The 16,871-nt window shown below is 39.3% G+C and overlaps 1 protein-coding gene across 1 annotated transcript; it reads right to left on the bottom strand.

The window, feature by feature from the left end:
• Nucleotides 1-5,131: 5,131 nt before the first annotated feature.
• Nucleotides 5,132-16,340, bottom strand: LOC121510581 (isoaspartyl peptidase/L-asparaginase-like). Its single transcript, XM_041788663.1, has 7 exons — nucleotides 16,181-16,340; nucleotides 13,568-13,678; nucleotides 12,895-13,037; nucleotides 11,954-12,108; nucleotides 10,343-10,464; nucleotides 9,953-10,048; nucleotides 5,132-9,846 (listed from the first exon to the last, which is right to left on the bottom strand). Exons 2-7 carry the CDS (start codon nucleotides 13,593-13,595, stop codon nucleotides 9,632-9,634), a joined length of 759 nt encoding a protein of 252 aa, XP_041644597.1. The 5' UTR covers nucleotides 13,596-13,678; nucleotides 16,181-16,340; the 3' UTR covers nucleotides 5,132-9,631.
• Between the last annotated feature and the right edge of the window lie 531 nt (nucleotides 16,341-16,871).

Below are 16,871 nucleotides of genomic sequence, written 5' to 3'. Positions count from 1 at the left end.
TAATCACTGTGGTTGCAGGGAGACCCTGATGTGTCTTAACCAGAGAGTGTTGAAAGGGATTAATCACAATTTTAAAATATTAATGCACCAGTAATGAACCTAAATTAATGGTGATTAATGCAATTTATCTTGACAGCCTTAGTAATAACACATCCATTAAGGCCTTTGCCAACTGACTCCTCTTTTGTCGTTTGAATTTTCAGGATATTAAAAAAGGAATACAATCTGATGTTGAGTTAATCAATTATGCACACTGACTCCACAACTTCATCCATCATAACTCTTTCTTTTTTGGGGGGGAACAGGTTCATCCATCCAATTCATTCAAACAAGTAAGCAACCATTCATCACAGCTGCTGCAGCTCCTTCTCTCTCTCACCAAAGCTTTTCTTTAGACACCATACTTCACCCATACATAATGTGAATATTAACCATGGTGCATGACAGACAAAGGCAAAAATCTGTATCCACAGCCACATAACAAAGATACTCCAAAATGAGCAAAGAGTCTACAATACATAAAGGTCTCTGAGGGACCTGGTGTTTTTTTTTTCTTTCCTGAGGAATGAAAGAGCCACAAAATCCTCCTCACTGCTTTTTCTTCACAGTAAAAGACCGTTGTGCCTTGTACACCATTTTTTTTTACAATGAATAAAAAAAGTAAAGGCATCAGATGTGGGGTGCAAGACTTAAGTGTGTGGCTTTTGGGCTGACTGCCTGCTTAGCCCTACACATGGGTCTGTATGTGACTGACTGACTGACTGACTGACTGACTATACTTTCAGAGTTGTACAGAGAGTTTCATGGAGCATAGTGGATCTCCACTGATGCCATGCTCTGTCTATAGTGCTGTGGATACCTTGTTCGGGGGAGATGGCGGAGCTACCAGCATTTCAACAGGCATCCCAGATACTTGCGATCAGCCATAACCTAATCTTGCTTTTTTTGGCTGACCGCCGAGGTCTGTCCTACACATGGGTTTGTATATTACTGACTGACTGACTGACAATACTTTCAGAGTCACACACACAGAGTTGTAATATGGGCGGGGTATAGTGGTACTGAAAGCACTCGGTAATGGCTGCCTCCAGTGTGGTAAATATCTCAGATATAGAGTTTGCATTGCATCAATTTTGCTAGAACTGGACCACGTTTCTGTTTGAAATAAAGAGTAAAAACAATCCTTAAAGCTTTTCATGTTGGGAAAGATGTTTTTGCTCTCCTGCTGACCTGCTTCGGCATGAGTTTGTGAGAGTTACAGGGTAGAGTGGTTGTGTACAATGCTTGCTAGTGGAGTGATTAGCTCAGACTTGGCCTCAGCAGCAGTTTTGTCTGAACTGGACAAGGTGTTTTTATTAAAACAAGGGCAGAGAGCAACACTGAGAGCTTTTCATCACAGAAAAGATGTTTCACTCTACTTCCGGTCTGCTTCAGCATAGGTTTGTCGATTGTTACGGTGGGGTTTCCCAATGTATCCAGGGGCTGCTGCCACGGTAGCCATTAGCTCAGATGCAGCTGTAGGAAAGCGGCAGTTTAATCGGAACTTGACCACATTTCTATTTAAAACGAGCAGAGAGCCACACCGAAAGCTTGCCTTGGCGGAGAAATTGTTTTTGCACGTCCCCTGAGCGGCATTGACATCAATTTTTAGATGAATCTCCGCCATCAACAATCTAAGGCTGTGGTAGCCCACACAAAAGTAGCGCACGATGCGCACAGTGTCATTTGTTGATCTGATAGCCTGTCATGAATGTGACAGAGAACGCTCCTCCAATCACCTTCTGAAGATTTTCTGAGAAGTCCTGCCCTTCCTGCCGACAGGGCTTTATGTTTCAAATTTTTAGGGTCTTTCAGTTCTCAACCCACAAACATTAGGGACAACACAATTACACACTAAAACGAATCACTCTACCAGAACACACAAGTCAGTCAGGCATTTCAACAGGCATCCCAGATAGTTGCGGTCAGCCAGACTAGGTTTTAACCTAGTCTTGCTTTAAATCAGATTACAGATTCAGAAACTGCATCCCAAAATAATGGTCTCAGTGTGCAAAGACCTTGCCTCAGCATTGTTCTGGAGACCTGTCCGTGGACAGAAATGATGTCTTTAGTGGGCAGAGCCAGACTGAAGAAAGTTGACTAGCACTAGCTTGCTGTCAATTTAAATCAGAAGGTTCTGGGCCATCCGGACACCTTCTAAAATTTTTTATTGCATTTCCCCTGTTGAAACACAAGACATTGTAACTTCATATCTGCTTAATGGATTCCCTCTCTGTGTTTCTCTCCATTTGCTTCCAGTGTTTTTCTGCAACCTGTCCATATGCAGAACTGCTGTAACATGATCTTGATGTTTTCTCCAAACAGGTCAATACTAAAGCTGTACAATTTATCACTAATACCCAGTTCAGATGTTTTACCTCATGAAGTAAAGATTAGTAATAGTGTTGCATCTATGTAAACAAAGAACAAGAACACCCACGTGACTCTTGCTATGTCCCACTTCAGGATTGCCTTTTTGCGAGCTCTGTGTGCTGTCTGGGTAACCCCGGGTGAGCCCTTAGGTGGCCCCATGAAGAAGAGGTGAGGGCTGACACTTCACAAACATCTCTGCAGTCTGAAGGAGAAAAGTCAAACTGTTTTTGTCTTGGATTCTGTAAATCATCAACCTGAAATGGCATTAAACATTTGTGCTGTTTGCTTTTTCCACTACCCTCATTGTGTCTGTGTTTAGGGTACAAACTGGAGCAGAAGCTTACTGGCATCAGGATCTGAGTGCAGATAAAATACCTCCAGTTTGGAGAATGAGTGTTTATACCAAAAGCAAGCTAAGGATGTGGGGATCAGGCTGGAGAGTTGATACTCAAAGCAGAGGAGGATGCGTGACCTGCAGAGGATATCCCTCTTACAGTCAACTGTGAGATCAAAACAGTGTAAGAAATCCAAAATTATATTATAGCTAGAGCTTCCTCTTTGACCCATTATCAACAATTCAGACACTTCAACTTGAAACGATCTAAGATGGCCTTCTGCTGACAAATAAGATTCCATTCACAGAAAATGGCCAGATATATGAAGTGATGCAAATGAATCTAAGCAATGACAACAATAGATTAATTTATATAGTTGATACTATCCATCCATTTTCTACACTACTAATCCCGTTCAGGGTTGTGAAGGGCTGGAGCACATCCCAGCCGTTATTGGGCGAGAGGCGGGGTAAACCCTGGCCAGTCAATCACAGGGCAGACATGCAGAGACAAACAACCAGACACTCCTTTAGCCAATTTAGAGTCACCAGTTAACCCTAATGATGAGCTTGTCTTTGGTGGTGGGAGGAAGCCGGGCATGCATCCACACATGCATGGGGAGAACATGCAGACTCCACACAGAAAGGCCCCGACCAGGAGGCAAACCAGGAACCTTCTTGATGTGAGGCAACAGCACTAACCCCTTTACCCCCATGCAGCCCCTAGCTCTGACATCACTGCAGCAAGAGAAAAAAATGCTTTAAAAAAAAAGTTTACTTTGATGGGAAATGTTAGCTGTGTTCCAATTCAGGGGTAGCTTTAAATGGCCTAGGCTTCAAAGCCTGTGTAGATGTCTTTAGCTTATCTGAAATGTAACAGTCTGGTCAATGGAACATTTTCCACTGTCCTTACATCTCCATGGTGCAAACAAACAATTATACAACAAACTAACCAGTTTGAATGTAGGGTTTAGGGTGGACTTTACACCGTAACAAAAGACAGAATTTACACATAACAACAGGCCACTATTTTTATTTTCCTATGGATGTATATGCCTGTGTTGGGTGCACAGTGAGGAAATCTGCACCATTGGGTCCTGGTAATTCAATATTTCAGATATGTGGCATGTGGTTTTCTTGTGTGGTTTGTCCTGTCTGACTGGTTTGACATTTTACTCATTAAAATGCGTTTCTTCACTTAATTTATCTAACATTTTATGAGTGACACCATTAGATATTTTTAGAAATCCATGGTGTGTAATTAATTATCGCTTAATCAGGAATGGACAAAAGGACTGACTTATAGAGAACATACTTATACCTACATAACATATGCTGAAATGTCATTACTGTACATCCTGTGCACCATCAGTCTGTAGCATAGAGTCTGATATTTCTTCAGTTCTCCTGTCAGAGACAACTCCACCTCTCACAGATTAATTCATCTAAAACAGATTGTCTTCTGTACTCTAAGAGCTGAACAGAAATCAGTACATTCTCATCTACTCCCTGTCCCTTCTAACAGATCAGTGAAATCTGACCTGGAGTTTCTCTCCTCCCCTTCCTTTGTCTCTTGTCTGCCATGTTTGCATTCCCATGTATACCAAACACACATTTGCTTACATGTGCAAACACCACCCCTCCAAACTCCCAGGGTTTTTATTCATTCATGCACTGCAATTTCCCTTTCTGTGTTCTGCATATCCTCTCTGATGGAGGAGAAGTGGTATTTATGTTTGTTTGCAAAAGCAGATAATTGAGTGTTCAAACATTTTTCATACATCATTATGTTGAATACTCTCGGCACTACCGGTCAAAAATTAAAAAAAAAAAGAAATTCATGTACCTCTGTTCTGTCATTTCTGCATAGTCAAATCAACTAAACTTCTATCTGCAGTAAACATAAAGAAAATGAAAATAAAATTAATGTCACATTTGCCAATGTAAAAAAAATCATCACAGTGTGTTAATGTTCAGATTTGAGTTTGACGCTGATTTACAACAGCAAATTTAACTCAAACACAACACTTCAGAACTCTGGCTTGCTCCCACCACTAAAACCATGCTCGTTAGGTTAATTGGTGACTCTAAATTAGCCGTATGCGTGAATGTGAGCATGCCTGGTTGTCTGTCTCTATATGTCAACCCCGCGATTGACTGGCGACCAGTCCAGGGTGTACCCTACCTCTCGCCCAATGACAGCTGGGATAGGCTCCAGCCCCCAGCGACCCCCAATGGGACAAGCGGTATAGAAAATGGATGGATGGACAACACTATAGATAAAATAATCAGAACACAAAATATCATTGTTAACATTTTTAATTAGTTTTAGTAATGTCAAAAAGAAAACCCACAGTAATGAAAGACTAATGTATTGTACTTTGCACTAATTCCTTTTTCTATTCTTATTTCCTCTTTCTTGTTACTGTTTTCCTTACTTTGGTTTTACATGGTCTTCTGTCATTTCATGTGTTGTAATGATGAATACATGACATGGAGAGGTTTAATTACAAGACCTCTGGTTTTCTTACCTCCCCTGCACAAACTCACTTGTATACCCTCCTTGTGAAAGTTGTGCATATCAATTATCATTTAAATAAATAAAGTTTTAGAATTTAGATTGGCTTTTCTTTCAAAGTCTTGTACCTGAGAGAAACCATCTCAGACTTAGAGCTTTTCTAATTCATGCATGTACAGAGTCATGTTGGTCTGAGTCCACAGCTGGGGCTTTTAGCACTGACAGTGCTAATTTTCAATACCAGCTTAAAGGCTTTAAACACCTTTTGGCATCAGCTGTTTTTGTTGTTGGTTTTACAGCACTTTCAGTTAAAAAAACAGTTCAACTTTCTGAGACTTTTCCCAGCTTTTCAAAAGGAAAGAAAAAAACAATAGCATCAGGTCCATAAGCTGTATTTGAACCCCCTTTTGTTTCTTTGCTACAGGACTGTTGCTTTTGTGTTGCTAGTATTTTTTTTTTTCATTATTATATTTTCCTGTCTGTATGTTTTCATCATTTGTTGTTAAAAATGTGGGCTGTCAAATGATCTCTAACTTAAAATCCAATTTTATAAAGAGAAGTCCTAGACTTTTAAAAGATCATGGATCTAATTTAGACATGTTTGGATAAAACTAAGGTGACGTAAATTGAGAAGTAGTAAGCTCCTCTGCTATTTAAGGTGTAAACACCAACACTCCTGGTTGTCATAGTTACCAAACTAGCAGAGCCAGCTGCTGTCATGCCTTGCCTGTGAAAGAACCCCCTGCACAACAGGAGGTAACAATGGTTGAATATATAGATCGCTGTGGGGAATTTGTGGGCAAGACAGTTTATTTGGCATGGACATCCAGTCAGTAACATGATTTTCATCATCCAGTCGGGGGTTGGACTGATATTGTGACACCAGAGGCAAAATGTCAATACAAGAATTTACCATGAACATCTACTCACAGAGGCTGAGGATGAAAATGAGCACTCTAAACGTTGCCTTAATGATTGGCCATGTGATTTCTGTTATGAAATGTAATTTAAAGTTTTATATCCTCATGCTTGAATTCTAATCACATCTCACTCTTGTACATTGAGATGTTATTTGTTTTTCTCAGGGAAAAAAGGACTATGTGAAGACGAGAGTCACACCCTCCTGCTGCAAGAGGTTTCCACTAGAAGGCTCAGCATTGCTGCAATAAAACTGGCCTTACCTGCCTTTTGACAGTGAAGACATGCTGCTGCTGTGCTCTGGTTTGAGTAAAATATAAAAATAGTAACTGATTCTCTCCTCAGCAGCCTGGGTTTATTTATAGTACTGCCAGGGAAGATGAATCTGATCATACGTGGTACTGACTCTGGATGTAGAGGTCACACGTGTCCTATATCTGTGCAGGGGGGTCTGGGACAGTTTTTTTCTCAGGATCAGCTGACTCAGAAATAGGACTACTCACAGACAAAGGACAAATCAGAAATGCCCATTGGTACATTTCATGTCCCTTGAGTTATAACCATGTGTCCCTCACTTGTGCCCTTTAGTCCCTCCCACCAGAGATCTATGGAAGGACTTCAATATATCAAGCAGAGGAGAGAGGGATAGAAAGAATATGTTGTAAATCCCAGGAACTTGGCTTCAAAAATAAAAAATTAAAATGCAGTATTAAAATCTAACATGCCATTTAGCATCCACAAAAATCTGATTGAAAATAAACAATAACTGTGAGAAAACCTTATTAAAAGACTCCTTTTGACTGTTCTGATCAGCAGATGGTCATGGAATCTTGACTTTTATATTACCATAATGACATTCAGCCTTTCAGGAGCCTGGCTTTTGTTGTGGGTGGGCATTTGCAAACAAGAAATTGCTTTGACAAGTTTCAATCACAATTCCACTGCACCATATTCCATGTATTTATGGTTCAAATTTAACAGCAGACTGATAAGTGGAAGAGTTGCTTCACAGCTAAGTGGCTTTGTGTGTTGTTGTGAATGTCTACAGGATTCAAAAGTCTTCACTCTGAACAAGACAACCCCTGTATACTGTTGTGTTTCAATGAATATTCCTGTGTTATATTTGAGTCAAAATGGTGCTTGATAAAGAGGCTGAAGTGTAAGCACGGCTACAAGATAAAGCTGTTTAGTGGAGTCCAATGAGTGCAGCATATGCAGGAAGGCTTTTGTATATTCCCACCATGGTTTAACAAAATTACCATTTCACAAAATACACTGCAGATATGAGCCACACCTATATGTACCTAGAGCTAAACTGATGTCAGAGATATTCGTATTTTTACGACCAAAAGACCTGACATTTTAATAGAGCACTTACTTTACATTTTATTGTAATCATTTTTTTCTTACTGTATAAAATAAAAATAAAGAAATAACTTGTATGTGGAGTTTCTGAGTTGATTTGTATTGAAACAGTGTCCTCTAGTGGTTGTAAAGGGTAAAACAGGGTCAGGGTAAATAAATCTGTTAAAATCACATTTTAGTAGAAAGAGATAAAGACATTAATAGTTAAGAATCAGTGTTTCCCAGACAGTATTTCAGCTTTTCAATCATCTCCTGATAAACATTAATTCACAGAAAGTAGCTCTAGTTCCAATATTGCATTGATGGAACTGCTTCATTTTATAGTACAAAGACAGCAAAGAAGTAATATCACACAACTAGTACAGTATCACATAATGCACACAATCATATCAGAAATCAATAATGTGTTTTTTTTTTTTTACTGCCACTAGGTTATTTAAAGATGATCATGTGAAATATTTCGATTTAACTTAATTTTGTCACATTTTAAAAATGCAAAGTAAACATTTACTATGTAATTTACTAAATGTTGCCACTGTTTCAATCTAACTCTACAAAGATCAGTTTTTTGGGACCAAAGAGTTTGAAAAATGTGTGAAAACTTTTTTTTTTTAAACTAATGTAATGAAAAAGGTATAATATAGAAAAGTATCAGTATTAGGGGAGATATTTAAAGATTTTTTGTTTTGGGGCTTTTGTGTCTGTATTTTTTGATAGAACAGTGGGAAATAAAGGAGAAAGAGACAGAGCAGGTTTTGACATACAGGAAAGAAGACACATATAGGCTGGATCTAAACCTGAGCTGCATCCTTCAAAGCTCCTTCCTTCCAATATCCTCTGTTGGCCTCTGTTGGCCTTGGATTTACTTGTCAATGATTGCTTGAAACTTCTACAAGACTCCAGAGTAGAAATGATAGAACAAGTACTTTAATCCAACTTGTTACATCTTCCTACAGGAATGTTCAAAGTCAAGTTCTCCCAATCAACAAACTATACTACGGTATGAAAACCATGTGGGTCAGTCCATGATTGATCTGCAACAGACTGAACTCACATCTAAGCCTTCTCACCGCAAAAACTCTCTTAAAAGAGACAGCAACATACATCACAGCTCTTACAAAGCTCCCATGGTGCTATACTTTTACAGCTCATCTTTCTTTAACATGTTTTTATTAGATCACCAAAATAAGATTTTTTTTTTTCTTAAGCTAAAATAAAAACTATATATAACCGCCCATTCCTACTAGCAAGATCAGGTTTTACCATGACAACAGTGATTAACTCTACTGAGCCAGACTGGACCTCTTGATGGAAACAGACTTTAGATGGCCGTTGTCCGACTCAGATTGTCCAGCTTTTAGACAGAGCCTGCCACCGTCTCAGAGTTTTTTGTTTTGTTTTGTTTTTTTGACTGAATGTGTTACTAGTTTTGTGACTCAAGCTCAAAATTACTTTTTTTGCAATTTAAAATGTTAAACAGCTCAAACTTTGGCATTTTGATGGTGCTTTTCAATGCAGAAACCAGTCCCTGCCCCCCATCTGGAGATCTTCTCTGTGTGACATCATCTACAAACAACCCATAGACACCAGTAGATTGTGTGTAACCACTACATTTTTAAGATTACTTCTGCCTCTTCTTAAGAGTAGAGACGTGCTGTGTCTCATATGGCTTCTTTGATTCAGGGATTTTCAGACATTTCCAGTTAAAACAATAACTAAATGATGGTTTGTTCCAATAAATGGAGGCCTTGATGATGATATTTTGGCCAAAATGACCTAATCATGTTTGTGACAGATAGCAGGCAGGTTGTTTATTGATGAGATCTTGACTCCAGAATATCCGGACAGTGAAATGACAGCTCGACACTGAGGCTGTCGAAGGTCAGTGAGCTCCTCAGGAATCCTGTTGCATCAACGTGACCACATGAGGTCTCTGTGGGACTTAAGAATCTGTCTGCATGCTGAAATAAGCTCCTTATTAATGTTTTTATCACACAATCAGTACAAACACTGAGAGTCTGTATATGCTGACACTCACAGCCCCTCTCCTGGACCTTGTAGTCTAAAAACAAATGTGTTTTCTGTCAGTGTGGCTCATCCATACTCTGTGTGAAGTGTTCTCCTTTGTACAGGCCGTAGTGCAGCGTGTCTTTCTGCGCTGCGGCCCACGCCATCTGCAAGCTGGAGAAACAAGCGGCCCAGTTACCCTGAGGGTCCACCGTCACCACCCCACCCAGACCCCCCACCCTGGACTGCATGTAGGCCAGGGCCGTGTCACTGGCTGCCTCCACCGACTGCCCTGAGAAGAGAGGAGAAAGAATAGTTGTCAGAAATATTCCAGTGACTCTGCTGTCACTTTGAGTTTTTTATTGACATTTCCTGCAGACATGTTGTATATGTGTTACCTTGCTCCACGTGGAACAGGGTGAGTCGAACAACCTTCATGATGTCTTCCCCGTCACCTGTAGTCGACACTGCTCCTGAGTTGTTGTCAGCATAACCTCCACACCCGGCAAAAAAAATGATATGATCCCACATTAATATTTTTATAACAAGGAAAAAAAGATGTAATGTCAGGTCACGTGCAGAGGGTGATGATGGTGGCTTCACTTATGGTCATGAGGTCATTATGGCACATGTCTCAGCAATCACACTTTTTATAATTTTCATTTCATACTGATGTATTGAACGCACCAGTATCTAGGGTGCCGCACACTTTTTAAATGAAAACAAATACAGTAGGCATCAAAAGTGTGTCTTTTACACCTGATCCTAGGGGACTTTTGAGGACTGACCTATGCAGGGTGCATCCCCAACACATCCTTCCATCTTGTTCAGGATCCCGCCAGTGGAGGTCGCACAGGCCACAACACCCTCACTATCGACTGCAACAGCTCCAACTGTGTCCACTCCCCTCCTACAGATATACAGAAACAATATAATTTGAATAAATCTAGTTATGTAATCACATGAATAACATGTAATAAACATGTTAAAAACAACTATACTATAGCTACATCTGAGCTAAATGCTACACAGGTGACAGCCATTAGCTGCATCCCAGGTCGCTTCATCAGTCCTCGGTCTTCTGTTGATATGTAGTTTCTGATCCGCTATCTTAAAGACAGTCCCAAAGACCCTTAGCTGGTCTGCAGACCGAGGACTGAGGACTGAGATTTGAAGACTGATGAGCAGAAACACGAGAGATGGCTTCCCAGAATTTTTTTTACGCAAAGACACGCCCCCTTATTGGATATCACTTTGTGATTGGACGCTGCTACACAGTGGATGTCAGTGAAACTTTACACCACCAGCAGAGATAAATAATAGAGGAGAAACTAAGTTTGTAATTGATGATAAATGGATACAACGAACTCTCAAGAGAGTAATTATCAGCAGTTTTGAAAGACTCAATAACTGATGGGTTGGGATTTATAAAGTGTTTTAAATAAGTGTTTACAGTGAAATACTGAGAATAAATTTAATAAAATACAACAGAAGAGTAAAACACTATGGAGCTTAATATTTGATTTGTTTTCTGATTCACCTTCAAACATAAAACATGTTGAAGTTCATAAAATCAAAAGAATCAGATATAAATGTTTCCTTTAGTAGTCAGTCATTTCTGTGTTTATTAGATTATGAAGAGAATTAAACTCTGATTGAGCAAAAGTCTTTCGGTAAAAAACACATTTCAAATCATCGCAGGGTCAATAAAGTTTGTATCAGTCTGATCGTTAGTGAGCGTAAGGTTTGATCATTAGCCTTCACATTGAATAATTAGGTTAATAATAATTTTATTATAGAGCATTTGCAGGTAGAAAGAGTCTGCATGATTTTTTTGATAGACTGCAGGTTTCTCTTTATGCAGGTGTTTGTGATCCCACTGAGACAAAACACTAAATATGGATATATGATTAGAATTGATACAGTACAAATTTATGCAGACACAATCAGCTGTTAATGCCTCCTGACAGCGGACTGATGATCAACTGATTGATGATCAGCCAGCACCGTCATCATAAACTGATGTTTCTTAACGTGACGCTGCAGAGGTAAGGACGTCTCACGGGCCGTTAAACATCAGTCTTTAGTCTTCAGTCCTGCGCTACGATTCCTTCAATCTCTTCATGGGTCTCTGGTGGGATGGACTAAGACTTAAGGAAAAGACTCAAGCCATATAATACGCGAACTTGAACGCAGCCATTGCTATCTGCTCCCAGTACAACTAAAACCCACCTGTAGCTACCCCCTCATTCCCCTCAAATGATGCTGATTGGTCAGGTCTGTTTTTACAAACACTGTAGATTAGAGCATTGCCAATCCATATGGTGTGCAATCATGTGGTGAATTGTTCTGACTCCTGATTTTTTTAAATCAATTTTCTAATCAATCTAAATTCTCACATTTGGCACTCCACAGGGTTGGCATTAGGGTCCCGATTTTTCCTCCAGCACATGCGGGAGTACTCAGTAATGAGGGACTCCATTGGCACCTCGGGGACACCCATGGAGCAGGCGAACTGATTGGCACCCTCTGCTGTCAGACATGCATGACTCGTCTGAAACAGAAATCACATGTTTAAAAACTCATCCATATACCTTAATGATGGGTGCTACTGGAAGGGTTGCTAGTTAGACTGTTCTGAGAATGTTTACTCTGGAAAATACAAAGAAACTTTTTGCATTTGCATAGTTCAGAAGTTTCACCTGAAGGCTTCCTGGGCCTGTACAGGTTTGCCCTACCATATGATGTTAGGTCATGAGAGCTGATGTAAAAGTGTCAGTGGATCGCTGTCCAAAAATAATCCAAGGCTGCATTGTATGTAGGGAATAAGAAGTCTGTCACCTCTGTTCCACGATGGTTATTCAAACTCTACACAGGTGGCAAAATAGATGTTCCTTCTTTTTTTACCTCAGTCTTAGTAGGTGCCTTTAAGTCCTATGTTAATAAGTTCTAATAATAATGATGTTCTCATGACACCTAGCTTATGTTCCAGCAGATGGTGGGAATCGAACAGTAGGAACTGGTCTGTGTGGGTTGGTTTCCTGTCTACCTGTATGGTGAGGCTTCTTTCCTCCTTCCTGGTTAATAAACTGAGTAAAAAACTGGTACCACAGAGTATACCAGAAAAGAAACTAGAATGACTGCCTGGTGGTTTTGTGTCTCAACAAGGTGTTTCTATAGGTTAACGCTACAGTTGTTGGTTAAGGCACTGCTTATGTATTCACATGCTAAACATTAACTATTTCTGGGTAAAGACAAATCAAAACTTGAGTTTGTACTTCAAGTTGTTACACATACAGTAAGTCTATACCTTGTGTAAGCCATATTTAAAAGTACACACCTTGTCCATAACCATTTGTGCTAGCTGTGTTGGGTTGGCTATGTTGCGTACAGCTGACACAGCACCAGTCGCTAGAGTTTTCCCATCCATCACGAAAGCATCCATCTCCACCTCCCCTTTCACGTTCAGTACCGAACCATAGCCTGAAATAAGGAGACAGGAATGGTTGCATAAAGTAATTAAACAACCAGATCACTATTTTTACCTGAAAACCTACAAATAAGAGTATTAGTATTAGCAGTGTTATTGACACCAAAAAGGAGACAGAGGATCTGGTGTAACTCAGTTTACCTGGGAAGTGTGAAATAATGCTTCTTCTTTAAATTACATAAATTTCCCCTGTAATAATGCCATTTTTTAGACCATAAATATTTTGTTCAATGACAGAATAAAATGCTTGCACAGGCAAGCACAATGCTCGCTGTGCGTGTATGTAAAACCCAGGATAAATTTTGGGAGAGTTTGATGGTATTTATATAAAAAACTAATACCACCCAATCCTAATGTGTATCCATGTTTTTATGTTCATCTCAGGGAAATGTGGCTCTGTCATAGAGGAAAAATAAATAAATAATGATAAATATGTGCACCATGAGGCGTTCTTATGGAAAATATCAATATCAGTATTATTCATAATGTTAAAGTTCAGCTTCGGTGTGTGTTTTTACTTTACCTGCATTAAAGGAGGGGTTATTCTCCATCAGCGTCACAGCCTCCACCACAGCGCCCCTCCATGGACAACTAACACAGGTAACATGTCAGTCACCTGAGACGATGACATCCACTATTTTATACAAAAACAACAAAACACATTAGAAATTTCTTAAACATGATACTAAATTATAAAAATGTTTAGAAAAAATACTCAAAGTTTACAATTGATGCAAACTTTCATAAATAAATAACATTTTGAGTTAAACAGGAACAAGTGTTTTGAGGAGTTTCCCATCATGACAAAGTGAAGACACAGAATTAGACATTTTTGTAAATTTACAAAAAATGTAAAACTAATGTAGTCTATCACATGGACAGAAGTATTTAAAAAAAAAAACAAGCCTGCAGAGCTCAGAGACAGAAAATGAGCAGATCTGGGGAAAACTACATTTTTTTTTCCTGCTGCACTGAAGGTTCCCAAGAGAACAGTGGCCTCCATTATCCTCAATGGAAGAAGTTTGGTTCAACCAGGACTCCTCCAGGAGCTTCTTACCCAGCCAAACTGATCAACTTGGGGAGAGAGGCCTAAGTAAGAGAGGTGATCATGACCTAGATGGCCACTATAACTGCGAGCTACATGTCTAAGTGAATGATTTTTCAATACTGCCATTATTAAGGTTTACACTTAATTCCTCTACTATTTGTTCAAAGCTGGTAAAGGTACTTTTGTACTCCAGTTAAATGTACTCAAGAGTAAAAAGTATCTAATTCCAAGAGGGGCTGTCAAGATTAATCACATTAATTGTGATTAATTACGATCTACAACTAGTGCACTCATTTTTTTTTACCAGATTAATCACATACTTTATTGTCCCTTTCAGCACACTTTGGTTAAGTCAAATCTGCATCTCCCTGCAGCCACAGTGATGTAAAAAAAGTGCACCACTTCTCCTTTAAAAACTCACAGACAGCTCAGAGGACAAGTAAAGAGTCACCCGAACAACGTGTTTTAAAACCTTCACCTTTTCTGCTGTACACTTATTTCTTTTTCAATCCACAAGTTCATTTTTCCGAAGGTTAAATTTTCAAAGGCAGGTTTATCTAATCCGTAGGTCAATTACAGTTAAAGACAGTAGAAAGACCCAATAATGACAGTTTTACATGCAAAATAGTGGAATTTTTGAATGAGATAAAATTCAGTTGCAATTAACTACACAAATCCTGGGGTTGATTGCAATTAAATCTTTTGACAACCCTAATCTAAAGTTTACTTTAAGTACTGAGTAAGTACTGAAGAGTTGTATAGTAAAATCTGAGATTCATTGGGAAGAACAAGAGAATAGATCTCCAACCAGGTTTTTCAGGTAAAATCACACCTCTGTAAAAATGTTTAATACACAGCAAAATTAACAGTGTTAATTAAACTCATACAGGGTTAAATTAAACACTTTAAAAATGTCTTTATCTATCTACATTACACATACTTAACCACACTTTGAAAGGGTTCAATATTTAATAGTACAACAGAGATGCAAAAATTCTTGTTTCTATGGCTTGTTGGGTCTCCTCTGGAAATACTGATGGAGAACACCCACCACTATGTGTCAGTTAGGACCACCTAAAGTCACAGGCAGGAACTATTACTGTGGATAACGTCACTCGTGGAGCACACGTGTCTCGCATCAAAAACATCAATCCACTGGAAACATGACCAAATAAACCCCAGCAGAGATCACTGCACAATAGGGACCATCCAACACAACTAAACACACAAAACACATCTAAGCATCTGTCCAAGGGCATCATGGGAAACTTCATCCACACATCCTCCAGATTTGAGAAGGCAATGGGCAGAGATTAGATCACCTGATCTTTTTACAGCTACCTTTAGATATCTAAGTTGAGATACAAACACAACAGTTTTTACTCTGTACAACAGCTGCTTCTGAATGTGAAGTGGAATCTTTCTCTCTGCGCTACTGTGTAGTCAGAGGTAAAAAAAAAAAAAAATCCAGTATTGTACTCAACTAAAAGTACAGTTAAATCAGATCTTACTTTAGAAGAAGTACCAGAAAAAAGACACAACTCGATTACAGCAGTTTGAGTAGATGTGAAGTCATTGTATCTGTTAAAATAAACCTCACACACTTCCTGCCATTTTTAGGAGGCAGTTGATCAGCGTTTTGTTGGTTTCACAATGATGAGGATACTCTGCAAATATCACCAACCTTGTGTGTGTGTGTTGTTCCTGTTTCTATCTGCTAACACCACAACACTATGTATGCACATAAGTCTTCGTGCAGTTGTGTGTTAGACTCTGGGTATAACTGTATCGGGCTAGTGTTAGGAAAACATTTGAAGAAATCAATTAAAAAAAAAAAAAACATTGCACACATCCTAAACATTGTCGCGTGCATCTATTCCTATAGTCTGACTCTTAACATTTTTGAAAGGTCTGCATCTCTGCTTGCAGGGACTCTATTGAATAACAGTTTGGCGTAGGTGAATCCAGGTGTACTATGTGGCTTTGAGTGTGTTAGAAAGTGAAGACTTCCTGACTATTAATAACACTAAACATAGCATGTACGAGTTTCTACTGTAACTTTTGTAACTCTCGGACAGAAGTACTCACCACTAGTTTCTCTTCCGGATCCTCTCGCGTATCACCAATGAAGTTCCAGCAGTGCACAAGACCTCGATGTGCTTTCAAAATAAAAGCGGCGTCTGGGAGACACAGGCCACAACTGCTTTGAGGAGTTTTGTTCGAAGTAATTCTGAAGGAAGTCCAAACGATACTGCTGTTAGCTTGATCTGCCCTCTTCACAAGTTCCTTCATTTACATTTTCATGTTTAGGATTTCGGAAAAGTAAAAGGTGTGGCGTCAGAGCGTGTGCAACATGGCAAATAGTAGGTGTGTCACACTGAATGCTTGAGAGTTTGCAGCTCTGCCTACAAGGAGCGTTTCTAAACACTCCGGAGGGCCCAGGCAGGAGGCATCTTTGAGAATGTAAGACAATGTAAGGACTTTGTCAGGACTAGAAATATATTAAACAGTTAAAAATGACTAAAATGTGAGACTACGGTACAGTTTAATTTACAGCCTGACTCAGACCACATTTAAAGTGCACTGGTTGGATCAGTAGACTATTTATTTCTATGGCTCTGATACAAAGAGAAGAGGAGAGGAGGTCAGAGTTTTAGATTGGTAACAGAATTTTCTCTTTTATTCTCACTTTAATAACCCCGTAAAACAAATTACCCTTCACGTGAATAACAAATGACATAAAGATCAATTTTACCAGTATCAGATATTGCTAGTGTGT

The sequence above is a fragment of the Cheilinus undulatus genome, linkage group 6 (assembly GCF_018320785.1).
Source record: "Cheilinus undulatus linkage group 6, ASM1832078v1, whole genome shotgun sequence".
In the NCBI taxonomy this organism is placed as follows: domain Eukaryota; kingdom Metazoa; phylum Chordata; class Actinopteri; order Labriformes; family Labridae; genus Cheilinus; species Cheilinus undulatus.
The sequence above is the reverse complement of the archived record's forward strand: the minus strand, read 5'-3'. Positions and strand labels throughout refer to the sequence as shown.

Bases quoted from the DNA above. Each gene is read 5' to 3' on its own strand.
- LOC121510581 (XM_041788663.1), bottom strand. From the start codon at position 13,595: ATGGAGAATAACCCCTCCTTTAATGCAG. The intron at 10,465-11,953 runs GTGAGAATTTAG...GTATATCTGTAG, and splicing joins AACCCTGTGGAGTGCCAAAT to GAGGGGAGTGGACACAGTTG. The intron at 10,049-10,342 runs GTCAGTCCTCAA...CCGGGTGTGGAG, and splicing joins TGGGGATGCACCCTGCATAG to GTTATGCTGACAACAACTCA.